The sequence below is a fragment of the Aegilops tauschii genome, chromosome 1 (assembly GCF_002575655.3).
Source record: "Aegilops tauschii subsp. strangulata cultivar AL8/78 chromosome 1, Aet v6.0, whole genome shotgun sequence".
NCBI lineage: Eukaryota > Viridiplantae > Streptophyta > Magnoliopsida > Poales > Poaceae > Aegilops > Aegilops tauschii.
This window is the reverse complement of record NC_053035.3, coordinates 209,902,404-209,929,609: the sequence shown is the minus strand read 5'-3', so window position 1 is coordinate 209,929,609 and position 27,206 is coordinate 209,902,404. Positions and strand designations below refer to the sequence as shown.

Genomic DNA, 27,206 nt, shown 5'->3' with positions numbered 1-27,206 from the left:
TTTAAAAGAAAAGGTCTACATGAAACAACCCAAGGATTTTATCATGGAAGGCAAGGAAAATATGGGATGCCGCCTAAAGAAATCCATTTATGGATTAAGACAAGCCTCTCGGCAGTGGTATCTAAAGTTTAATCAAACGATTAAAAGTTTTGGATTTAAAGAAAATATTGAGGATAATTGCATTTATGCAATGTTTAAAAATGGGAAATATATTTTCCTAATCTTGTATGTGGATGATATCCTGCTTGCTAGTAGTGATGTTAGTCTACTACAAGAAACAAAGAAATACTTATCCTCAAATTTCGACATAACAGATCTTGGTGAAGCATCATATGTTTTGGGCATAGAAATTCACCGAGATAGGAACAATGGAGTCTTAGGACTATCTCAGAAAGCATATTTAGAAAAGGTTCTTAAAAGGTATAATATGCATGCGAGTAAAGCCACACCTGCTCCAATAGTCAAGGGCGATAGTTTTGGGAAATTTCAATGTCCCAAGAACCAGTATGAGATCGATCAAATGAAAGCAGTACCATATGCTTCGGCAGTTGGCAGCTTACAGTATGCACAAGTGTGCACTCGCCCTGACTTAGCTTTTATCACCGGGGTACTCGGTAGATATCAAGAGAATCCAGGCCTAGAGCACTGGAAGATGGTAAAGAAAGCATTGCATTATGCGCAAGGCACGAAGGACTACATGCTAATATACAGGAGAAGTGATTCCCTAGAGATAAAAGGGTATTCAGATGCAGATTTTGCGGGGGACAGAGATGATAGAAAATCCACGTCAGGATACGTCTTCACTCTCGCTGGGGGAGCTATTTCGTGGAAAAGCTCCAAGCAGTCGATAGTTGCATCATCCACGATGTATGCAGAATTTATAGCATGCTTCGAAGCCACGGGGCAGGCGATATGGCTAAAGAAATTTGTACCCGACTTGAAAGTGGTAGATTGCATTCACAAACCACTAAAGATGTACTGTGATAACCAGCCCGCAGTATTCTATGCTCACAACAACAAGTCGAGTAATGTTGCCAAAACAATAGAGATAAGGTATTATGTTGTGAAAGATAAAATCCAGGATCAAACTATAAGTCTCGAGCATATAAGGACAAAGGATATGCTTGCGGATCCGCTAACAAAAGGCTTACCACCCCGTGTGTTCAAGGAACACTTAGCCGGCATGGGTTTTGTTGAGGATATAGACCTTAGAGTCACCCGCCAGGAGTGGCCGGGTTACTCGTATGGTCATTGCCAGAAGCCCGGAGCCAAGCTTGAAGACGATGGGCCAGAGATAGGCTAAGACCCGGATATGGCTTAAAGCCCGTAGTTACAATTAGTATTATGGTAGAACTTGTAGTGTAAGGCAAGTATAGTTGAGAGTCCGAGCCGGACACTCTTATGAACCGGCCGGGACTCTAAGGGCTGCTGGGCGTCGGCCTCCCTATATAAAGGGACGACCCGGCAGCGGTTTCAGGGCGACAACAAGATCATCGAGAGCCGGGCATAGCTGTTTAGCTCCCTGGCGATCGTAACCCTAATCAATATCACCTCAAACTAGACGTGGGCTTTTACCTTCACCGCAAGGGGCCGAACCAGTATAAACCCTCGTGTTCCTTGTCCCGCATAACCCCTTCAAGCTTCCTAGTTGCGATGGCTCCACGACTAAGTCCTAACCCTAGGACAACTGCCGTGACAATTCCACGACAGTTGGCGCCCACCGTGGGGCCAGCGCACGGCGGATTTGAGTTCTTGAAGGGCAGCTTCGAAGGGCTCAAGGGATACGCTGTGGGCCGGATGACCAAGAGTCGTCGCGGCAAGCTCTACATCGACGATGCGGACTGGGGCCCCAACGCCGGCTCAATTGAGTACGAGCACCGGGTCCCCTTTGGCGGAATTCATGTCTTCATTGGCAAGATTGGTGAGCCGGGCCCCGAGCCGGATCTCTGCGCCGACCTCATCGAAACGGCTCAGCGTGCATGACCCGCCCGGGCCCGGCCTGCCTTAAGGCGCGCCTTTGTGGGGTGCATCCATGGAGGGCCCTCTGATCCATCTGGGTCTGGTGATGAGGCGGCCGCCGGCTCTGACGGCGGGTCGGCCACCGATGAATCAAACTCGTTGTAACAACTTCAAGATGGCAGGCTCATGGGTGGTTCCGATGGTGACAGTATTCCGGACCTTTTTGAGCCGCCAAGTCAGGTTGGAGTTTTTATGGCTGGTGTGCAGCCTGTTCAAAACCCCGCTGCTGGATCGGGAAACCCGGTGCTTTCTCCGGCTCAGGTGCTGATGGATCTCACGGACAAGATGACGGCCCTGTTAACCGCCACGGTTGACCCGGCGAATCAAGCTCAGCACGATGCGGAGGTGGCACAGTTAAAATTGGATTTGATAAAAGCTAAAGAGGATCTTGCAGCGGAAGGGATCAGGCTGGCTGCGGAGCGGGCGGCTCTCGACGCCCGGACTCAGCTGATTCAGGCGCAGTCCTTCCAACTCACGATGGATCAGAACGCGGCCAACGAGGTCATGAGAAGGAGGCATCAGAAGGCCCAGTCTCTACTCCCGCCGGTTTACGATCCACGCAATCTCTTCAACACGCCAGGTGCAGGGTCCAGTAACCCGCCCGGGGTCATTGCGCCCGGGTCTGGACCCCTCATTCAGCCACGAGTAATGGGGCCTCCCCAGGTGCCCCCTGCCCCGCCTCAATACGTGCCAATACCCCCGGGTCATTATGATAACCCACTGGAGAACATGGTAGCTGCGGCAGCACGACTGGCGGCTCTCCCCGTTGACGGCGACTCTCCGGCGGCCATCAAAACCCGCCGGGTCAGGGAGCTCCTGCAGACGGCACTGGCACAGCAAGAGGCGTACTCCTACAGCCGGGACAGGATCCACTCGACCCCTCGTCCAGGCCAGAGCCCGAGTTACAGCCGGCACATGGTCTCGGCAACCGGCTCAAGTAATGTCCGACGCCATGACCCGCCCCCTGGCCATGGCCCGGCTCATAATGGAGCCTTTTACGCAGCAGACCAAGCACGGCAAGAGGCGGAGCAGGTGCCTCAATTGACGGTTCACCAGACCCCCCCCCCCCCGGCTTATCCGACGACTTCCGTTGATGTGGGTATCCCTACCAGGACCGGGGGTGTCCCTTGTTTGGTGCCAGCTATCCGTAATGAACGTCTACCTAAGGACTTCAAGGGCCCTAGGAAGGTACCTAACTATACAGCTGACTTACAGCCTGCAGCCTGGATTGAGAGTTATGAGATGGCTATGGAATTGCTGGAGGTCAGTGAGGCGGCCATGGCCAAATATTTCACCATGATGTTAGATGGAACTGCCCGCATGTGGTTGAAAGGGCTACCACCGAACTCCATTGGTTCTTGGGCTGAGCTGAAAGCCCGGTTCATTCAAAACTTCAAAGATACCTATAGGCAATCTATGTCAATTGTGGATCTGACTAACTGTAAGCAGCAGGAGGGTGAATCCACGACCCATTGGGTTCGCCGGGTCAAGGAGATCATACATTCATCGGATAAGATGGATGTCGTCTCTGCAGTCTTAATGTTGGAGCAAAACTGTCGCTTTGTGCCCCTAAAGATGAAACTCGGGCGGCTTAAACGTGACTGCACTGATATGGGTACACTAATGCGGCTCTTGTCAAGTACGCCGATTCCGATGGTACCAAGGATCCCCCTTCAGACGATGAAAGGACAGGGAAGGGAAAGAAGAACGGCAATGGCAAGGGTCCTCAGTTTAACCCGGGGAACCAAGGAGGAGGCAAGCGTAAGGCCGATGGCAGCCTAGAGTTTGTAGCCAACACCAACTCCCAAGGTAATAACCAGCGACGCAAGGGGAGGCCCCCTCCCCGAGGCGGCGGGTCAGGTCCAACGCTGGAGCAGCTGTTGAATGAACCCTGTCCAAGGCATGGCTCTAAGAGAAGCCGGCGACTCATCTGTGGAAGGATTGCGCGATCATGAAGGCCTTTAAGAGCTACAATGGCCCGGGCGGCGGCTCAGGCGCCGGCGGCTTTCATGGCCCGGGCGGCGGCTCAAATTCCGGTCCTCAGAATGGTCAAGGGGGCTTTAATCAACAGTCTGGCCAGGGTCATCAACAGCAGCAGGGGGGTTATCAGAACAATCCAAAGCAGCTTAGCGGTGGACAGTATCATGCGTTTACCACTAGTTTGTGCAAACGAGATCAGAAGCTTCACAAGAGGGCTGTGAATGCTATTGAGCCGGCAGTTCCACGCTACTTGCGGTGGTCTGAGCAGCCTATAGTATGGAGTAGGGAGGATCACCCTCCCCGGGTGGATAACCCGGGCCACTTGGCCTTAGTGGTAGCTCCTCAGGTGGGAGGTTACAAGTTCACAAAGGTACTCATGGATGGAGGCAGCAGCATCAACATCCTTTATTATGAGACTTTTCGCCGTATGGGGCTGGTTGATAAGAACCTCAGCCAGTCAAACACTATCTTCCATGGTGTGGTACCTGGTAAGTCGGCTTATCCAGTTGGCAAGATCGAGTTGGAAGTGGCTTTTGGTGATGAGAACAACTACAGGGTGGAAAAATTGACCTTTGAGGTGGTCAAGATAAGAAGTCCATACCATGCTATATTTGGACGGCCGGCTTACGCCAAGTTCATGGCACGGCCGTGTTATGTGTACTTACAGCTCAAGATGCCGGGTCACAATGGGACCATTACGGTTCACGGCAGCCGGAAGGTGGCTCTGGAGTGTGAGGGAGGTGATGCAGCTTATGCAGAGTCTGTTTGTGCTACAGAGGAGCTGAAGTTTTACAAAGACAATGTTGACCCAATAGACATGACCTCTCTGAAGAAGCCGACTACGGAGACCGAGCCGGCGATGAAATTTAAGTCGGCTGATGAAACTAAGCTTGTTGATTTTGTTCCAGGAGATTCATCTCAGCAGTTTAGCATCAGTGCCAATCTGGATCCAAAATAGGAAAGCGCGCTCATCGAGTTCATCCGTGAGAATAGGGACATCTTCGCATGGAAACCTTCTGACATGCCAGGTGTACCTAGAGAACTCGCTGAGCATACTCTCAATGTTGATCCAAAATTTAAGCCGGTCAGACAGTTCCTTCGACGGTTTAATGAGGAGAGGCGGAAAGCCATTGGTGAAGAAGTGGCCCGGCTCTTAGCGGCCGGGTTTATTGTTGAAGTTTTTCACCCAGAATGGTTGGCTAACCCGGTGCTCGTACTCAAGAAGAACGGCACCTGGCGGATGTGTGTGGACTACACGGATTTGAACAAGGCGTGTCCGGCTGATCCTTTTGCCCTCCCCCATATTGATCAAATCATTGATGCTACGGCAGATTGCGCACGCTTAAGTTTCTTGGATGCTTATTCTGGGTATCATCAGATTAAGATGGCAGTTAAGGACCAGGAGAAGACGGCGTTCATCACTCCCTTTGGAGCCTTCTGCTATGTGTCTATGCCCTTCGGACTCAAGTGTGCACAGGCGACTTACCAACGTTGTGTACAGAATTGTCTTCATAAACAGATCGGGCGCAATGTTCACGCTTACGTGGACGATATTGTGGTTAAATCCATCAAGGAAGAAACCCTGATAGATGACTTAAGGGAAACCTTTGATAATCTCCGGGTCTATAAGATGATGCTTAACCCGGCCAAGTGTGTTTTTGGTGTTCCGGCAGGCAAACTGTTGGGCTTCTTGGTTTCTGACAGAGGCATTGAGGCTAACCCGGAGAAGATCAAGGCCATCACCTCCCTAGCTAAGCCGGCGTGTATAAATGATGTTCAGCGTTTGGCGGGTCGCATCGCTGCTTTAAGCCGGTTTATAAGCCGTTTGGGTGAGAAGGCTATGCCCTTATATCAGTTGATGAAGAAAACTGATAACTTTGTCTGGAATGATGCAGCTAATACCGCTTTTGAGGATTTGAAAAAGCAGCTGGCAGAGCCCCCGGTCCTTGCTGCTCCGGTTGACAAGGAGCCCTTGCTACTATATGTGGCGGCAAACGCGCGGGCCGTCAGCGTGGCTATTGTGGTGAAGCGCAAGGAGGCGGGTAAGGAGCATCCGGTTCAGCGGCCGGTTTCTTATGTCAGCGAGGTACTCATTGAGTCCAAGCAACGGTACCCGCATTGGCAGAAGCTTGTATATGGTGTGTTCATGGCGAGCCGGAAGCTTAAGCATTATTTTCAGGGTCATCCCATCACTGTGGTCAGTTCTGCCCCTCTTGGCGATATTATTCAAAACAGAGAGGCCACAGGGAGAATTGCTAAGTGGGCTATAGAGCTTGGACCGCATGGCCTCAAATATGTGCCGCGCACTGCTGTTAAATCTCAGGCTTTGGTGGATTTCATCAATGATTGGACAGAGTCACAAGTACCCGAGCAAAAGCCGGATAATACATATTGGACCATTCACTTTGATGGGTCCAGGCAGTTGGAGGGCTCGGGGGCTAGCGTTGTATTGGCTTCCCCTAAGGGTGATAAGTTTCAGTATGTGCTACAGTTGATGTTTCCTTGCACTAACAATGCGGCTGAATACGAGGCTTTGCTCCACGGTCTTCGGGTGGCTAAGGAGATGAGCTTAAGCCGGGTAAGGTGCTTCGGTGACTCCGACTTGGTGGCTCAACAAGTGTCAGGCACGTGGGATTCTAAGGACCCTCTCATGGCGGCTTACCGCCGCGAGGTTGATGCCATTGCTGGGCATTTTCAGGGATACCAAGTGGAGCACATTGATCGCAGGAAGAACGAGGCGGCTGATGCCTTAAGCCGGTTAGGCTCTCAACGAAAGCCGGTGCCGCCTAACACTTTCTTGGATGTCCTGTATAACCCTTCGGTTAAGTTGCCTACGGAGGAGGACTTGGCTATCCCTGACCCAGAGGCACGACTGGTGGCGGCTCTTCATGTCATACCAGATTGGACAATGCCATATCTGGCTTATATAACCCGGGGAGAGTTGCCTGAGGATGAAACTTTGGCCAGGCAAATAACCCGGCGGGCTAAGTCAATGATCGTCATCGATGGCGAGTTATATCATCGCAGTGTTTCAGGGGCATTTCAACGTTGTATCTCCCCTGAGGAAGGCCAAGAGATCTTGCGGGAGATTCATGAAGGGGATTGTGGCCATCATGCCGGCTCAAAATCCCTTGTAGCTAAAGCTTTCCGTCATGGTTTTTATTGGCTGACGGCTCATGCTGATGCAGAGGACTTGGTCAGTAAATGTGATGGTTGCCAAAGGTTCTCACGACGAGCTCATGTGCCGGCTCAGGAGTTGAGGATGATCCCAATTACTTGGCCCTTTGCGGTCTGGGGGCTTGATATGGTTGGGCCTTTTAAACGGTCCAAGGATAAGAAGACCCACCTCTTGGTGGCAGTTGACAAATTCACAAAGTGGGTGGAAGCTGAGCCAGTTAGCAAGTGCGATGCAGCCACGGCGGTTCAATTTATGAAAAAGGTGATTTTCCGCTTTGGTTTTCCGCACAGCATTATAACTGACAATGGCACCAATCTCTCCAAAGGCGCCATGGAAGAGTTTTGTCAGCGAGAGCATATCCGGCTTGATGTTTCTTCAGTGGCTCATCCTCAATCCAATGGTCAAGCTGAGAGAGCTAACCAGGAAATTCTGAAGGGCATCAAGCCCCGGCTTTTGGTCCCTTTGCAACGGACGCCGGGTTGTTGGGTGGAGGAGTTGCCCTCCGTCTTATGGAGCATCAACACTACTCCTAACAAGTCTACAGGCTTCACGCCTTTCTTCATGGTTTATGGAGCAGAAGCAGTCCTACCCAGCGACATCCGTCACGATTCACCTCGCGTGGCGGCTTATGTTGAGACGGGTAATGAACAGGCGTGCCAAGATGCTCTGGACTTGTTTGACGAACAGCGTGATGTGGCAGCAGCCCGTTCAGCGATTTACCAACAAGACATGCGCCGTTATCATAGCCGCCGGGTCAAATCCCGGGTCTTCCAGGAAGGCGACCTTGTGCTCCGGCTCATCCAGGATCAAACAGATGCACATAAGTTATCCCCACCTTGGGAAGGGCCCTTTGTGGTCAGCAAGAACTTGCACAACGGGTCATATTACCTCATTGATATTCGGGAGCACAAAGATTCGCGTAAGTCTGAGGAAGAGACCCATCGGCCGTGGAACATAGCTCAGCTTCGGCCTTACTACACTTGAGCTACCGGCTCTCGTGGTGTACATATCTATCTCAACCATGTATATATTACGATAAGCAATAAAGCAGGACCTCTGTCCTTTTTTCTCCTCCAAATATGCGTGTGTTGTTTTTTACAAGATTACATGCTAACTTAAAGGAGGATCCGGCTTATGATCGTATTCGAATCTAGCCGTAAGCAGTAAAGTCACTTGGGGGCTTCCTGTTCAAACATGGGTCGTATTCGAACCAAAGAGAACATAGCTGTCGATACCCATTTGATTGGCAAAGTGCCGAGCTCATTGGGCGGTTGCCTTTGGTCATATTTGAATCATAGTTTAACCCCTTTGAGAACCGACGTGGATCGTATTCGAATCAGCGTCGTTAAACAATTTTAAGAATCACTTGGGGGCTTCCTGTTCAAACATGGGTCGTATTCGAACCAAAGAGAACATAGCTGTCGGTACCCTCTTGATTGGCATCGCCACACCCACTGGGGGCTATATGGTCGTATCCGAATCTTAGCTTAACCCCTTGGGGCCGGGTCTCTGGTCGTATTCGAACCGGAAGCCCCTAAGTTCTTCTGCTTCTTCACAAGTTTGCTCTGAGGTATGCAAGGCCGGGTTTCACGTGCCGGCTTAATTTTGGTATCAACTTACTGCACCGGGTTATTTAAATCGGAAGTATACTTACAGGCTGTTAAGTGTGATTGTTACAGCTATGTTCAGAGTATAATTCAAGACCAGTGTTTTTTGATTCATATCCCGGGTTATTTATCTCAAACACCTGAATCTCAGGGCGGTAAGCCATCTCGAGACTTGTGATTTGCCTTTATACACAGATACTTAAAGGCACCTTTTGAGGATAAGAAAATCAATGGAATAATTATGACCCGGAGAAACATCAAAGAGACAAATTCAAAGGGCTTTCGCATTCAAAACGTGCACGATGGCACGGCAGAGATAAATTGTTGCACCTACTCTATTACAATAACTCTTCAAGTCTAAAAGGTGGAACAATGTTTGGTAACCCGCCAGCTAAACTATGATGCCTGCTGGGTTGAAGTCCCCGGCTCATTCCTGTCTTCTCCGCCGGCTGATCCCAAGACCTCGAAGGTGGATGATTTCCAGTCGATGCCGCTGAGAGCTTCGAACTGGGCTTCTTCGTCAATTAACCCGGCCGGGTCAATCTCCGGGGCGAAGGTGTGCTGACGAGCCGGAGGAATCAGGTTGAGAGCTTCATAGCGAGGGGTTGGAATCCTCTGATTCTCCGCATTGTAACCCGGCTGGTACTTGGTTAAATCGGTGTCGTTCCCGATGATGGTGGCCACCGGGCGTACAGCCTTCACACACGCCGCGAAGTCCCTCTGGTCGAAAGCTGAACCGTCTTCTTTCAGGCTTGGGTAACCCAGGGCGATGTCTGCCGGGTCTAGCTCCGGCAGGAATGCTTTGGCCCGGCTCAGCGCGGCGATTGCTCCGGCTCTCGCGGAGGCTCGTCGTAGCTCCTGGATCCGCTGCGGCAGAACAGCGAGCCGGCGCAGGACTTCGGCCAGATGAGTTGGCACCTCGTTGGATAAGGCCACCACAGCTAAGGCACGCTGTGACCCGGTGTAGAGCTGTTCCACCAGGGTGTACACGGCCTTTAACTTGGTGACCACGCTCTGGTTGAGATTGGCGCTCCTGGGACCTATTTAACAGAGTCAGATAAGCCGGGAACAAGGATGAATCATGATATATATAGACTTGATGAAAGCCGGTAAGGCGACTTACCGAAGATAGCAGCCACCATTTGGGAAACCTGGCGCTTTAGGCCGGAGAGCTCGGCGGTCTTCTCAGCGAGAGCCTTCTCCGCCTGTTCCGCCCGGGTCACCAGTGCGGCCTTCTCTTTGACCCAGGCTTCCCTCTCAGCATCAAACTCGGTCTTCAATTTTTCGTGAGTGGCGATGCTGGAGACAAACTTGGCGTTTGCCTTCCGGGTCTCCATCTCCTGCATTTTCAGTCGGCTCTTGAGATCCGCAAGATCCGCCTCTAATTTCTTGCCAACAGCCTGCATATATTTCCGGGTTATTACAGTCATTATATAAGTCCCAAGCGCTTTCCAAGTAAAGACACTTGGCACTTGGGGGCTAATGCATATTGAACGTATCTATCTACATATTGCCGGCTCAGTTGAGTAAGCCGGAACCTAAGTCTACAACATATTCAGGCATAAGTCGTCGACTTGGGGGCTAGCATGGCAAAGGTAACTATGCAGTAAGGTAAGAAGACAGCAGAAGGGTACCTCGGATTTTTGTTGGATCTGGTTGACCATGGCAACCTCGGCGTCCCGGCTCTTGTGGACTTGGCTAATGTAGCCAGAGACGAGCTCTCCAATGCTCAAGTCGGTATAGCCGGAGAGGTCCAGGTTCACCCGGTGGGGCTGCAGTAACTCCCCCTTCGCGGAGCATTTGGCCAACGCGGTCGGTCTCCCCGGCTCAACGAATTCCGTCCGGGTGATTACCACGTCCGGGTCGTCTGCTGGTGGAGCTGAGCCGGAGGCCTCCGGGTTAACCGAAGCTTCGGTCGTTGTCTTGGTAGTCGGGGCAGGGGCCTCAGGCGCCGTGTCCATTGGAGTGGTGGCTTCGGGGGCGGAGGTAGCTGGCGGCTCTTGAGCCGTCACCTCCGGGTCAGGTAAGTCTGGCACTCCGGCTGACCTGGTCTTCTTCGCTCTTTTGGTGAGCTTTGCCTGGGCACTGAAAAGACAGAAGTGTTAGGCACACAAAGAGTAAGTACAGACAAGATAATGTAAGGAGATTGTTATTACCCGGGTGCAGTCTTGAAGGCCGGCAGACTTGACTGCATGGAATCACCCGAAGAGGGGGAGGTCTCCTGATAATTGGAGTCAGAAGAGTTGAGTGGCTGACGGATAACACCCGCCAACGGATGAAAAGGGTACAAGTGAGAAAAAACCTCAGTCGACGCTTCCTTGTTGCGTCGGGTAACCCGGCGGAGAGGTCGGTGTCCTTGCGGGCCCGGGTGTGACGCCGGCTTTCGTGAACCTGCTGCTTCAAAAGAAATTGAGGGTCTTGATGAGCTAAAGGATGTGAAAAGCTTACTTTCCGGGTTACCCTTCGGACTTTCAGCTGTGGCAAGGGCTCCGAGCCGGAGGAAAGTGATGTTACCTCTTCAACCACCGGGTTACTGGCGCCGGTGTCATCCTGTCAATGAGCAAGGTGTTGATAAGGAGGACAGCAACAAACAACAAATATAACAAAAATTTAAAGGTTTAAGATTTACCTCTGACTCGTAGCTGTCGCTTAATTGCATTAGCTCCGAAGCAGTGGGTCTGCTTCCCTTTTTGCGAGGGGCGGCTTTCTTGGCGGCTTTCTTCGCCTTCCTGGCCTTCTTGGCCGCTTCATGGTCATATTTGACCCGCCAGAATTTGTCATCAGCCTGAAAGATACAATGATCGATTCTTAAAACAGTTCAGATCAAGGTTACATGTAGAAGAAATTGAAAGGTTAAAGTCAGCGGCTTACCGCTGGGGCTGGATTGGTCTTACAGAAGGGCGCTAGCCCGGTCCTTCCACAGTCTGCCAGACTCTCGTTTAATAGAGCCTTGGTCTCTTCCTCAGCAACGTCTTCTGGAAGATCATTGCGACTGTGCCTCTGCGGGTCATCTTTTCGCCCGGTGTACTCACACATTAAGCCGGGGCGGCGGCTCAATGGGATCACCCGCCATGAGATCCAGACCCGGACCAGGTCAATCCCGTTCAGACCGTTGCCTAGCAGGGCCTTGATCTTATTGATGGTTGGAAGCAGAGGCTGGCGTTCTGCTGCAGTCAGTTTGTCCGACAGCGGATGAGTCGGCTCTAGACGTGTTGGGCGAAAGCCGGGCAGCGGATTCTCGTCAGCCGGGGACGTATCTTGGCAGTAGAACCAAGTCATATTCCAGTCCTTAGGGTGGCTTGGCGGCTCTACGTAAGGGAACAGACAGTCCCTACGCCGCTGGATGGAGATGCCGCCTAACTCCAGACTTGGCCCATTGGCGCACTCATTTTGGCGGTTTAAGTAGAACAGTTCTCTGAACAGCAGCAAACTGGGCTTTTCTCCAAGGTACACTTCGCAAAAGACTTGGAAGTTGCAGATGTTGGATACAGAGTTGGGTCCTATGTCCTGAGGCCGTAGGTCAAAGAAGTTGAGCACGTCCCTGAAAAACTTTGAGCCGGGCGGTGCGAAGCCCCGGCTCATATGGTCTGCGAAGATCACTACCTCCCCGTCCCTTGGCTGTGGTCTCTCTTCCGACGGGTCAGGGGCACGGTAGGACATGATTTCTTTCTTAGGCAGATATCCGGACTTAACGAAATTGGCCAGGGTCTCGTCAGTGACGTTGGATCTCATCCAGTTGCAAGTGATGGGGGCCTTGGGAGGCATGGTGAAGGTTGGTGGTCTATGATAAAGAGAAAAGTGTCCGGGTTAATTATAAGCCGGAGATCTATCTTTCAAGCTAAGATGGCGGCTTATGAAGGGGACTAATGATATATATATTCAGGTACGGTTGATTGTTTAAGCCGCAGGGGGATTCAGAGTAAATTGGTTATTTACTACAGTTAAGCCGGAGGATTCTACAGAGCATGGTTTTCTTTAAACCGGAAAGTTCTACGGCGTGTGTTTTCTTTAAGCCGGAAATGTAAGCCGCCAAGATTCAATAGTTGCAGTTTTTACTAAGTGTGGTAAAACAGGTTTCACATATGGCAGTAATTTTTTTGGATCAAAATGGTCGGGTGAAATGAAAACTTTCTAGACCTAGAAACAGAGGAGCGGATATTCTTGAGTTCGAACGAAGCATCTATACAGTGGAAGGAGATCTACTGGTACTTGAAATGAGGCCTAAACAACTACCGCACTAGTTCTATGCAAGGCTAAAGATCAACCGAGTGCAGTGACTACGAGAACTACCGAGGCTTGTGGCAATGGCGATGAACGCGAAGAACACAGATGAACCCTACGGTAGATCTATCTGACAGGGCAAAGGAGACTCACCGGAGTTGAAGAAGAGCGGAAGTCGCCGCCGTTTATCTGGTCCGAGTCAGGGTGATGCAGCGGCCGGGTTGATGAAGACCAGGGGCGCGACGGCGGCGGCAGTGGCAGAGCTCGGGCAGAGGAGCGACGGCGCGAGGAGGAAGAAGAGAGCGTGAGAAGAACCTGTTGGGCCGGCCTATTTATAAGGCAAGGTCATAAGTGGGCGCGAGATTCAAGGAGACCACGGCGTGGTTATCCCCCCCCCCCCCCACGACGCCTAGATTTTCGGAATGACAGTAAAAGCAAAGATCCGTTGCGGATCTGGCGGAGTAAAAAACGGACTTAATGGAGGATGACGTCACGGCGGATTATCCGGAGTCCAGAGGATGACGTCACTCCGGGTTATGGCCTTCACATGAATGGTAAGCCGGAGATCTTTCCTGTCGGCAGAGTTGAAGATTGACATGAGCCGGCTCAAATCAATCTGGGGCCCAATGTTGAGGATATAGACCTTAGAGTCACCCGCCAGGAGTGGCCGGGTTACTCGTATGGTCATTGCCAGAAGCCCGGAGCCAAGCTTGAAGACGATGGGCCAAAGATGGGCTAAGACCCGGATATGGCTTAAAGCCCGTAGTTACAATTAGTATTATGGTAGAACTTGTAGTGTAAGGCAAGTATAGTTGAGAGTCCGAGCCGGACACTCTTATGAACCGGCTAGGACTCTAAGGACTGCTGGGCGTCGGCCTCCCTATATAAAGGGACGACCCGGCAGCGGTTTCAGGGCGACAACAAGATCATCGAGAGCCGGGCATAGCTGTTTAGCTCCCTGGCGATCGTAACCCTAATCAATATCACCTCAAACTGGACGTGGGCTTTTACCTTCACCGCAAGGGGCCGAACCAGTATAAACCCTCGTGTTCCTTGTCCCGCATAACCCCTTCAAGCTTCCTAGTTGCGATGGCTCCACGACTAAGTCCTAACCCTAGGACAACTGCCGTGACAATTCCACGACAGGTTTAAGGGAAAGCCTTATGATTCCTGAATAGGCCCAAAAGGAACAGAATTTGTTTCTGAACATAACGTATGTTGTAACTGTATGATTCTAACGGCAATTAAGCCGTGACGATGAAACATGCTCTATGTACCAATATGTGATGAAACAGATAAACTAGAAAGTATAAAGTTAAAAGTAAAGTTGAGATCTAGGGGGAGAATGTTAGGTTGATCTCTCTCCCGTTCAAACCCAACGGGTCAAACGGGCCCCTGACTCGCGCCCTGATCGAGGGCGCCAACCAAACCATGGTTGGTGGGCCCCTGTGACCCGCGCTATATAAACAGAGGTGGGAGCCGGGGCACGACTTACGAGGTTAATCGCTGCCACAATCCCCACCTACAATCCCTACCGATCTAGGGTTAGCGCGGTGCTCACGGGAAGCTCCACCACAGCCGCCATCCACTCTCTGCCATCACCGGCCACCGTCACCATGGCCGGCACCGGGAGTTCCTCGTCTAGACAAGCAGAAGGTAGGTTCACCGGATCTAATCCTACCCTACACGATCCCATGGATCTATCAGTACACACTAACAAGAATGTGTTAGGAAAAGGAAAGCACATTTTGTTTCCTCTATTGAAACTGTCTGTCATCTTTAGATACATCGTACAACACACGGTGACTAGACCAAAGTTGACACGGACGGGGGATCAAGCAACGCAAAAGCGTTCGCTGAGCTTTCCTCCATCTGCACATGCAGCAACTCCCTTGTCGCCATCAAAATTTCACGAGGCAAGCTCAGGCCTATCAATGGTATGGAGCTGAGTGATTTCCGTGTAATAGATCAGATCGCCAGATCACGGCTGCAGAGGGCTCCCGAGTTCAAACTCAAAACAGGGCTGCTACTCGGCTGGTGGTTGGAGCGCAGAGTTCCCGTTCCCGATTTGTTTGGCTGCAAGAACCCTGTCCAAGGTCTCATCCAGGACCTTAATTCCATTTGTCTCCATTTCTGCGACCACGGCGATGGCCGCATCCATCTCCTCCAGATCAAGGCACAGCAAGATTACCTCGTCGTACAATGGGCTGATTCCAGTACAAAAAAAGTAACGGAAGTTATATTAGTACACCTTGCCACATATACACAAAATATTTCAGAGCTGCAGTTCACTGGATTATGTGTGTTTTGCAGTCCATGAGATAGTAATGTCCTTGAAATGAAAATACTCCCTCCGTCCCATAATATAAGAGCGTTTTTTACACTATGAACGGAGGGAGTATTAAACTACATGCACGGTGCAAAGGTGCAGTGGCCTATACACTTATTTCTGGACGGCGAGAAAAAAAGCTGTAGTGCTCGTCGGACAGATACAGAGCTAAAATTCCAACATGAAATGGGCAAGAAAATCATGGATGTAACCTGTTTAATGCAGCAATAGCCATAACAATTTAACATTTACCTTCCAAATTTATGGCCCAGGCTATGTGTTGTTTGCAATATTGTAATAAAAGCAGAGGGGACTGGAGCTCTCATTGCTGCGCGCAGTATAATGGCACAATCTCCAATAGTCGGACTACCACCCAGCTCTATTACCTGAAATTCAACAAAACAGTAATATGGCACAGTTTGAATGTCAGGCCTCTTTAACTTTTGTGCAAGCCCAAAGCACCAACACAACGCCACATCACTAATCAGGCTAACCTAGAAACCAACAAAAGCAATGTATAATTAAAAGGAAACTATGTATCCAACTGGAAAATATTCAAGTAAAACAAAGCATATGTGTTTGGCGTCTTTTAGTCTGCAAAACAGTGGAGATCCACAGCTTTGTGAGAGAAAATGGTTAACCAAAGAAAGCAATAGTCAACGAGACAACATCATACCAGGAAAACAACTCTTAAGAATTTGGCTAGAGAACTAAGAATACCTTATTCATTATCTTGATAGCTAACTCAACCTCCCATTCCTGTGACCATCTGCGTGGCATCTTTTTCTTTAGCTCTCTCTCCCATGTCCATCCCCAGGCATCCGCGGTAGTATACATATCTGCCACGTTAAACATTCTTGTCTCGCGCATAACCTTGAAAGCTTCAATTGGATCTTCAGGAAACCAATCTTCGTCATCATCAATCTGCAGATACAGCAAGAAATATGCTTCAAAATCTGTAAGAATCTTACAAACTTAGCTCTTATCGCTATATCCACCTGACATAACGACTGGACACAATTTATATCTAACAAAGGTCACTAACATGAATTTTCAAATTAGAGGAAACAACGAACATAGTTTTGCTACGATCTGCTAACTAAAGCCTACAGATTCCTCAAGAATATATTCCAAACCTTATCTTAATTCTCGACAATTTAAACAAGAATACAGATACAAAATTTAACACCTATGCAATTTGTTGCCATGGTAGTCATTTGATGCTATTTAGATGATTGGAAAGTTTCAATTCACTAGCCAACAAAAAATAATTAATTGCGTTGGAAGGTCCAGGAAAGTCTTAAATTTCCTAGAATGAAAGCATATGCTCTATATAGATAGACAAAGATATCAAAAGCTTTAACGGACTTATAGTGAAAACAAGTTAAGCATCTCTTAGAGCACACCGTCAGATTAGTTCCATACCTCAGGTATTTTTTTTAATTTCTTTGTTGAACCAGATGTCTTCTCTAGATCCTTCAATAACTGGACTCCTATCATTTGAAGATGCTGATTGGGTCCTTTCGCTGGTTTGTCCTTGGTCTCGTCATCACCAGCTTGATTTTCCGTTCGGTCAATGACCTCATCATCTATCTCATCTTCATCTGCTTCTTTGGCGGAATCGTCGTCATCATCATCGTCGTCGTCCTCATCTAACTCATCATCAAAATCTGGGTCTTCTTTGCTATCTTCTTCACAAAGATGGTTTCGAGTTTCTCCCAGAAAACGCCGTTTCCAGAACTCTGTATTTCCATCTTCTAGCTTGATTCGTGAGATCATTTCATCTAACTCTTCGTCGACCTATCAAGAGTGTTGTGTGTGATATTAAGGAACTGTATATAAAAAGTAACACAATTTACTGATAACATTGTTACCTGTCACATGGTAAAGTAACAGATGAAAAACAATTATAGGAAGTATTGTCACATTGCATACCACTTCGTCATCTTCCACAGGAGGAACCCAAAGCGGTATACCACGTGAGCGATTAATTCGCCTGGCCTTTTGAACTCGCTGGTAAAGTACTTGTCTAGTTCCATCTGTAGGTAACCCTTGCGCCTCCAGCTCGATTTTCAATTCAGCTACTACCATTTTGCTCGCTGCCTTGGGCTTAACAACATTCTTCTTTGGCCCTACAACTAATTTCTTTAATCTTTCGACTACTCTTCGTACATCATCTTCAGATACATCACCTAAAATACCAGGGCCTTCATTCCGCAGTGTAATTAAGAGTCTTCGGTGATATAACTTCAATTCCTCAAAACACCGCAGTTTAAAAGATGTCTCTATTGGATTTGAATAGGCAAAACCAAATTCATCTGGATCTAGAGGAGTTTTCCCTCTACGAGGCACCCAACGTTTGCGCTCACCTGTAAGACCTCCTTCTTCAATATACCTGCAAAACCAACACAGGTGGAACAAATATTGTAAACAATAATACTATGGAGGAACAAAACTTGCAGTTGCATGTACGAGATCTCTCTAGAGTTGCAATACTTATTATTAAAGTTTTGAACCGCTATTCGATCATCTTGTGTTCTCACTCATTGGCCCAAGGCTTAGTTTTCCATCAACATGGGGCTGTTTGGTTGCTACCCTGAGCGAAATTTGCCTGGCCAGGAGCAAGCCGGGCATGCACATGCGTCTTGTTTGGTTGGTGCCTGAGTGCTATTTGGACCAGTCTGACCAGAGCTGTCCGGCAAGTAATTAGCCTGACTCAGGCCACCGAATTTGCAGGCCTGACTCAGGCAGAAGCAATCAGGTGCGTCCATGCATGTACTCTATGATGCTTGATATTATTTTAATATTTCTCAGGCACAGGGAAAGCTCAAGGACTGAACCAAACAACACCTATCTAGGCTGCCTGAGCAGGCCAAAGTCATGCGAGCCGCGGCGGCCTGTCAGGCGCCCATTTTTTTCAGGCAGAGTGCTCAGGGCACCATCCAAACAGCCCCATACTTTGTTACTCATGCAGAGTGAACTTTGGAACCGTTAGAACACGAAGGCACACTCCATGGGTACACTTGGACTTGACATTCTGGCGTCAAGCAAGTATTCAGTATGGGCAAATTTAGAGTCTCATATTGGTTTATGAGACCACAGTGAATGGTTTTTTAACCGAAGACTGTAGGGCGGGCCCTGACAACAAATTTATTAGAAGAGAACAATTCGTGCTGTCAATACCAGTGTAGTTTCTTCTGATTAGCAATGTCACTGGTGTTGAGACGATCCTGTAGCATCAGCCAGATGAAAGTTTAAGCTTGCTTGGGTATGCTTTTGCATTTCCAGATAATTTAAGGCGATTAGGGGCATATGTTACTCTTTTTTCGAACCATGCAGGAGAACTGCATGTAGATTAAAAAGAGAAAAGAGGAGGACAAAGAGCCCATACAAGGTCCTAGTACACAACATCAAGTGTCGAATCTTTTGGCATGGTATGTATTGCTGCCTCAGGTGTAACTCCAGATATCAATGTTATTCTCATCACACTGGAAGTTCTAGAGGCTGTATCAGATCTTGAAGCTCGCGGAAAGCTTGTCATCCCACAGTGAATGGTATATGTATTTTATATACCAATAGGGTACGAAAATATATCAATAAGGTTTTTGTATTTTCTATATATCAACAGAACACGATAGTCAACCAGCAAAAAGCGAGCATTCAGCCATTGATCTGGCAGATCCTCTTGTAATTAACGGACCACAACTGATAAATCTTGATAAGGGGGCTAGGCTGGAAAAAAATAATAAGAACCAAAATACTAGCCCACGAGTTTGGCACATAAATAAACTAATGTTGCATGTTAGGACCCGAAGCCGCAATGTCACTATGTGCACCAAACCCTTCACAACCCAAACCCTTCACAAAAACTATGTACAAGCCCATCACCAAAAAAGAAGAAAATAGTTGACAATTAGGCATATCATGACTGGTTAATCATCCTGAATTGTAAGAACCTAAGACCACTTAATGTTTTCCTCAAAACAAAAACTTTTCAAGGTCATACCTGGCTACATAATCAATGTCGAAGCCAACATCAGCTTCTTCTTGTAATGGTTCTATCCAGGAGCTCACCAATGTGCGGTATTTTCGGTTTAAAATCATTGCTCGAGGTGCAATAGTCTGGTTATCGTCAGCCATTGCTTCTAAGGCCTCAAGCAACTCATCAGCTCTTCCTGGTTATAAAAATAAGTTACCTGCTCAGGAAAGTACTAAATGTTCACAATAATGCAAAAGCTCCTAAAAGTATAAAAGACAAATGCTAGTTGATATTTTGAGCACAGAATACATAGGGGTGAAACAATGTTGTGTAAAACTAATCAACAGAAGGGTGAAAGCTCACCGTCGAGGCACAGTGAACGTAGATAGAGAGAAAGTGGATCGCCGCAATTCCCTGCATTGTACAGAACTTTTGTTCCTCCAGGAATTCTCCGTAAAGCACGAAAATGCCTGATTGCTTCATTGACCATACAGTACTTTGTAAAGCATTCCACTAACAACCTGGGAACAGTAGCTGGGTCATCCATCGTTGCTTTAGAAAAACACATATTACAAGAAAAATGAGAGTTGGCAAACTAGAAACAAGAACATTTCTATTGATTTTCAGAAATCAAACATAGACACAGCATACTCGATCCCTTTGAGAATCATAAGCTCTTCAAATAGTGACTACTCTACAAGGGAAGTTCTTACGCATAAGTTCTTGCATTAGGCTGAACACGTTTGTAGTCTTCCACCATCATCCCGAGTAGCTCTGCCACATCTGGTGCCCTGCAGACAATAAAACACCATAAATGAAGACAAGATATAACTCAAACATGGATCATAGTGTAACATGTTCTCACACAAAAAAAAAAGAGTTATTATTTCCAGGTTCCATTCTCAAAAAGGAAACATGGAAAATTAATTGAAGAACTAGGTGAAAAATCCACAAAAGCAGCAGACGCAAAGGCCGCAAAAACATTTTTTTTGTCAAGAATACGAAGGAGACTTGCATATATTTTCATTGAAAAGAAGAGAATACAAACTGCCTCTCGCCGCTACAATGGCAGCCAGAACATGAAACATTTTTTTCGATAAAGGGCGCTTTTATTAACTCAAAATGTAGCATCAAGGCCAGAACATGAAGCATGGAAGCAGAATCCTATATTTACACTACTATTGATGGCAGCGAAGTTAGATGTTCCCTCAGTTCTCCAGTCAACATAGCATGCTTCTTTCCAATGTTTTTCCATGTTTAAGAAACAGTAGCTATCACAGAGCAAGGTGAGATGCCGTTCCAAAATTTTGAGCTTTCCCTACATATGCCATGGAGCTACAACTACCATTTGTTCTTTTACATCGAACTGTTCCAAACATTCAGGTTTGATACAAATACACATGCTTGTGTTAACAAGCTAACTATGATAAATATGAAAAATAGAACAAAGTAACACATATGGCAGAAAATCTGGAAGTAAATATTAGGCATACCTATCATGGGACGTAGCTCTAGTAAATGCCTGTATAACCCAATTATAAGACTCGGTATCAGGTTTCATGTAATCTACAATGAGAGGGAAAGGAAGTCAGCATCAAATTTAATTCAATTTCAAAATTAGGGGAGAATCAGTATCTAGATTACATGAAAACATCATGATTGCACATGTGATATAAGTTAGCCAGATATTTCTGTTTTCCTTGTACAAGAAAGCTAGTATTACTACTGCTGAGATACATTAAATATTGTAGTAACAGGGGGAGAATTCTGTTGGAAAACCAGTGAACTAAAGGTCAACAATCCAAAAAGAACATTTGGTGCATTTGTTTGCACATAAGCTACATTGGCTATAAAGTTGAACACTCAGACCTTGATGTCACCTTGTATAATTGTAACTTTCTTACAGATTCGTATTGAGGTCAATAATATTTATACTTCATAGGAAGCGGAGCAGCGAGGCTCAAGGACGGCACAGGTACATAACAATGTATGCAGTTGGAGGATTATCTTTTGGTTGGTGTTGGAGGAGTGAGGAATCGAGTTAGTATATTGAGTCATTGTCTTAGGAGCCAAGTCATGTTAGTTCTGTAAAAGGGAGTCCACTGGGATATAAAAAAGGCTCTTAGGCAAGAATAACAAACTTCTTCCTAAAACGTATTCCAATCCTCTGTGCTTTCCAGCACAGCACCAACGGCCTCAGTCACAGGTGAACCACCTGGGGAATTTCCACCACCACTAAGCCTACGTCGACCTTACAATCCATAATCCGATTTCAGTAACTACTAACTACAGACTAGTTCAAGTAGACAAATACTCCCTCCGGTCCTTTGTAGTCTGCATATAAATTTTGTCTGAAGTCAAAGTATCTCTACTTTGACCAAATTTATAGAAATAAGTATCAACATTCACAATGTCAAATCTACATTGTTAGATTCATTATGAAATGTAGTTTCATAGTATATATATTTGGTATTGTATATGTTGATATTTTTTTATATAAATTTGGTCAAACTTTGTAAAGTTTGACTTGACACAAATCTAATACGCGGAGTAAAAAGGACCAGAGGGAGTAACAACTAGTTCAAGTAGACAAATAACAAAATAGCAAAACACTACCTGCAATAAATGGAGAATATAGACATAATGTCCTAGCAATGGTTAAACATGCACACCGAATGCTAAACGAACCGCCTACCCGAATGATGCTTATCAATACCACTCATGTAACACCCCAGCCTCTCGCCCAGACCGGCAGTCGTTACTCCTGGTGGGATCTAGACAGGCCCCACAAACCAACATCGGTCACACTTTGTCCTCACTCGTGCGCACCTGAGAAGAACTTCCCGGTCGGTCAACCATCCCCAAATTGCACCAAGCCAACCCCACTTAACCCAGAGGTTCTTCGGAGACGAGCTTTCGGAAAAGAAGGTGCACCTTGTTGATACGAGTAGTCTATCATTCCTTTTTAGCTAGGATGGCGAGTTGTACGGACTATACATGTGAACACAATATTTTGACGTCTTAAGTTTAAATTGTTAGCATAAAACCATTAATTATATGAACAAACAATATTTGGTAAAACAAATATGGTTAAGACTTCCCAAATGTCTGGCAAGAAAACAGGAACAACGATAAAATGAAAGCAAAAGGCATAGCAGATTCGGTGGACGTGTTGGGCATACCTTCACCTCCATATTCCATGTTTTCATAAGTTGAAAATGCAATTTCAGGAATTCCACACGTAGCCTGAACAAAAGGAATTTTTATTTTAAAACATTGAACATATTCGTATAGAATCTAAAACATAAACACCCATGCAATGAACCATGTTCCTAAAGCAGATGATATATTGTCTGAAAAATTTCTAATCTAATGGTAGCTTAAACAGCTGATGCATCAGGATTAGTTCACAACACCTAAGACTAACCAAACCCAGCTCACTTACAATTTATGAACTGCACATATGCTACTACCACCATGTGATGTGTTAGAGATACATCCATGTAAAAACAAGATACATCCATGTAAAAACAAATCCAGCTAGAATCAACTAATGTGTAAACAGTTCATAAATCCACTTGATAGTTAATATACATGGATACTAAATGACTGCCAATGTCACAGTGTCCGGCAGTTAGATAGACAGACCTAGAACACCATTGGTGTAGGTAAAGTAAAACTCACACCTGTAGTGGAAATTTAGAAAACAGTCCAAGCATTAGCATTAACCCCTATATCATGAATCACATTACTATGCTGCATAAGCTGCTTGCTGTTCTGGGAGCAGAAGTCATATTATTTTCACAAATTAATCCCGATAGGATTTTTTTTACCTGGATGAAGTATTGGTAGAAAATAATCCCTATATATATTCCTCTACTAGGCCAACTGAACAAATAGATGGCAGAAGGAAATAGCAAACTATGGTGTAAATCAAGGTCACACCTGCACACTGAGAAGGCAATTAAAATGGAATGTGGTTGCCATTCTTCCAGCAGCCTCCATTTGGTATGCAACTGTTAGCGCATTGGAGTGGTCTCCAGCTTTACAATCTTCTTCAATCAAAAGATCGTAAAGATCATCAGTTCCTTGTAAACCACCTTTTGCTCCTTTCAGAAATACTGTATTGGCGTCCTCCAGATAATGGTTCCTGACTAGCTCCTCTGTTCACAGAAGGAAGACTACAATAACCATTCAATGAACAAATCAAACATTCAAGGCAAGCCAATTTCCATACCTACAAGAACTAGCCAAGCCTTGCGAATATCATACTTATATCTCTCCATAGCAGCAAGAATCTCCATCGCCCTGGTAGAAAGACCCTTCTTGGCAAAGACACGGACTAGAGCCACAAAAGTTTCATGTAAAGGACGCACACCGGAACTTAGCTCCCTCCTAAGAGTTTGCATCTGCATACAAAATGTAACATTGCATTCTGTAAATTCAACACATGTGATTATTTGAAAAAAAAACATGTAAGTTTTTACATTCAAAATACATTCATCAAAGCAATGTGCAAGCGTCCCACAAAAATAATTAAGCATCATAAACATAATTAGGACACAAGTCCAGAATAACCTGATTATCACTGAAATAAACTTAGGATCACAGAATCAACATATCTATGCATGTATAATTACTCTGAAGCCTCCATAGAGAAGCCAGAGGCAGAGGTGACAACCTCTGGCCTTAAAAATCTTAAGAGGTTCTACCCTCGAATATATTTGAGAACTGACCTTGCGCTGATAACTCATTTAAGTTTGATGTTGATCAAATCAATTTACATGGTGTTCAATTTGTTGACAGAGATCTTAGGTCAGTAAGGCACGGGCACGCGCACACACAACACAACTTTTTCTTTTCGCAGAAAATGAGATGCCGTGCCTGCATATATATCTTACTCCTCACCAGAATTCCAAAACACCATTGGTCAGCCCCGCAGCATCTAAATACCTCCACACCTTTCATCTACTTTTATATACATCATGGCTGACTACTGCAGACTGGATTGTCCCTGAAGAAGAAGCCCGACATGTATTTTGTTCGCTGGAGATATAATGCTTTTCTAAACAATATATGGTTGGGTTACTACTTGTTTGACAGTTACCCTACTTGCCTTCTTGGGTTTTGATGTCATAATTCATATGTTACCATCAGATTCCTGTGTGGCACCGCTGCTTTTCGTTTTCCATTTAGCTTGCAGGATCAACAGAATTTTAAATCCACTTATGGTGCACCAAACAACAAATCACCAGAGCACTACATACCGCCTGAAAGTCTTCAAGGCGGTAAGGACAAAGCTACCAAACCTTGAGCTTTGCCTCCGAGAACCTCCTGTTCACTCGACAATTGCACATTTACGACCACAGAAACCCAACCAAAGCAAACGCTCATGCACTCATAACTTGGTGAAACAACTCCAGCCAAGCACCCAGCCGCCTTAATTACCTACCAAGCACAGACACCCCAAAGGGGCGCGCGCATTTCATCAAACACCTCACGCGAACTTCTGTGGTCTCACACCGGTGCAATAGACGAAGCTAGAAAAAATTTCCTATGGGGTCATCATTATATTATCTCTGCTACATTGGTGTCATCTTCTACAAATACACATTAGTTTGTGCTAACTAATGAAGTGTTTTCAAACATTCATTGGGGTCAGTTGACCCCAATGCCACTACACCAGCTCCGTCAAATCAAAACTTAACATCTGTGTACACTTACAGCGCCTTCGGCGTCGCCAGCGAGGGCGTGTGCGGCGACGAGCCCGTGGAAGGAACGGGGCCCGGGCGAGAGGCCTGCGGCGACCATGTCGTAGATGGTGTCCGCGACGCCGAGGGCGTCGGCGGCGCGGGCGCGCTCTGCGAGCTGCTCCAAGAAGGCCAGGCGCAGGCCCTTCTCCACTGCCCCCGCGGCCGCCGAGCGGTCGCCGCCGCTCCCTTCGGGTAGTCGCCGCCGCCGCGTACGGCGCCGCTCAGCGAGGGCGGGGATGCGGGTGCCGGAGGTGGAGGCGCGAGGGAAGCGCGCAGCAGTAGTGAGGGGGAATGCGGAGGAGGCGGCCGTGGAGGCGGAGGTGGAAGGGGTGGCCATCGTGGCCGGGGTTTAGTGGAGAAGACGAGAGTGAGGGTTTTGGATAAGATAGGCAGGTTTTCAAGTTTTGGAGGGAGAGGGAGAGGGCCGGCGCAGCCGTTCGCCCTTTTTCTTTTTTCTTTCGACAGTTGCTACACCATGTTTTCAAATAATAAGTGTCACACTATGGCATGAAACAACATGGTTGAAATGCCTTCATTATCATCTGTTTTGACACATCTAACAGATGACGTCAACGATTTTTTTTTGGTTTTTCGGACTTCAAAATGTGTTATCTCTTAAATAAAAAATCCGATTAAAAATCCATTTTCATTATTAAATCTATCTCAGAGAGATCTTTAAAAGTAGATCATGTATTGATATGTATCGACGATTTTTTCGGCCAAAAGTTGTCATGATGTTACACAAAAGTTGTCATAGTGTTTAGACTAAAGTTGCCATTGAAGCAAATATGTCATAGAGGCAATAATAAAGTTATTATTATTTTATTTCCTTATATCATGATAAATGTTTATTATTCATGTTAGAATTGTATTAACCGGAAACTTAGTACATGTGTGAATACATAGACAAAACAAAGTGTCCCTAGTATGCCTCTACTAGACTAGCTCGTTAATCAAAGATGGTTAAGTTTCCTGACCATAGACATGTGTTGTCATTTGATGAACGGGATCACATCATTAGAGAATGATGTGATTGACTTGACCCATCCGTTAGCTTAGCATTATGATCGTTAAGTTTTATTGCTATTGCTTTCTTCATGACTTATACATGTTCCTTTGACTATGAGATTATGCAACTCCCGAATACCGGAGGAACACCTTGTGTGCTATCAAACGTCACAATGTAACTGGGTGATTATAAAGATGCTCTACAGGTGTCTCCAAAGGTGTTTATTGGGTTGGCATAGATCGAGATTAGGATTTGTCACTCCGTGTATCGGAGAGGTATCTCTGGGCCCTCTCGGTAATGAACATCACTATAAGCCTTGCAAGCAATGTGAATAATGAGTTAGTTGCGAGATGATGCATTACGGAACGAGTAAAGAGACTTGCCGATAACGGGATCGAACTAGGTATGATGATACCGACGATGGAATCTCGGGAAAGTAACATACCGATGACAAAAGGAATAACGTATGTTGTTATGCGGTTTGACCGATAAAGATCTTCGTAGAATATGTAGGAGCCAGTATGAGCATCCAGGTTCTGCTATTGGTTATTGACCGGAGATGTCTTGGTCATGTCTACATAGTTCTCGAACCCGTAGGGTCCGCACGCTTAACGTTCGATGCCGATTTGTATTATGAGTTATGTGATTTGATTACCGAAGTTTGTTCGGAGTCCCGGATGAGATCACGGACATGACGAGGAGTCTCGAAATGGTCGAGAGGTAAAGACTCATATATTGGAAGGTTACATTCGAACACCGGAATGGTTCGGGTTGTTTCGGATGAGTTTCGGAGTACCGGGGTTACCGGAACCCCCCCCCCCCCCCCCGAAAGTTCATGGGCCTTAGTGGAAAGGAGAGGAGGGCCACAAGGGAGGCCGCCCCCCATGGCCAGTCCGAATTGGACTAGGGGGGGCGGCGCCCCCTCTTTCCTTCTCCCCTCTTCCTCCTTCCCTCTCTCTCCCTCTCCTGGAAGGAAGGGGACTCCAACTAGGATTGGGAATACTAGTTGGACTCCCCATGGCGGGCGCCCCCTTGGCCGGCCTCCTCCTCCTCCCCTCCTTTACATACGTGGGAGGGGGCACCCCAAAGAGACACCAAGTCTTCTCTTAGCCGTGTGCGGTGCCCCTGATA

General features: G+C 46.9%; 2 protein-coding genes across 4 annotated transcripts; both read right to left on the bottom strand.

Annotated features, from left to right (window-relative positions):
• Positions 1–9,043: 9,043 nt before the first annotated feature.
• Positions 9,044–13,984, bottom strand: LOC141039319 (uncharacterized). 3 transcript variants are annotated; one of them, XR_012200247.1, is made up of 7 exons: positions 11,656–13,984; positions 11,414–11,569; positions 11,299–11,334; positions 10,941–11,178; positions 10,419–10,869; positions 9,908–10,184; positions 9,044–9,824 (listed from the first exon to the last, which is right to left on the bottom strand). XR_012200247.1 is itself a non-coding variant. In XM_073506679.1 (4 exons), the coding sequence occupies exons 1-4, from the start codon at positions 10,976–10,978 to the stop codon at positions 9,181–9,183; spliced, it is 1,410 nt and encodes a 469-aa protein (XP_073362780.1). In that variant the 5' UTR covers positions 10,979–11,169; the 3' UTR covers positions 9,044–9,180. The 3 variants fall into 3 exon arrangements, 2 of the variants coding, with proteins under 2 accessions (XP_073362780.1, XP_073362779.1); XM_073506679.1 differs by lacking the exons at positions 11,299–11,334; positions 11,414–11,569; positions 11,656–13,984 and having other exon boundaries at positions 10,941–11,169; XM_073506678.1 differs by lacking the exons at positions 9,044–9,824; positions 9,908–10,184 and having other exon boundaries at positions 10,747–11,178.
• Positions 13,985–14,732: 748 nt separating this feature from the next.
• On the bottom strand, positions 14,733–25,450 carry LOC109750839 (uncharacterized). The gene is made up of 13 exons (XM_020309780.3): positions 25,038–25,450; positions 23,551–23,722; positions 23,259–23,476; positions 22,496–22,559; positions 20,807–20,879; positions 20,027–20,104; positions 19,677–19,834; positions 19,341–19,509; positions 17,270–17,729; positions 16,760–17,134; positions 16,055–16,258; positions 15,587–15,720; positions 14,733–15,212 (listed from the first exon to the last, which is right to left on the bottom strand). The coding sequence occupies exons 1-13, from the start codon at positions 25,401–25,403 to the stop codon at positions 15,032–15,034; spliced, it is 2,652 nt and encodes an 883-aa protein (XP_020165369.1). The 5' UTR covers positions 25,404–25,450; the 3' UTR covers positions 14,733–15,031.
• Between the last annotated feature and the right edge of the window lie 1,756 nt (positions 25,451–27,206).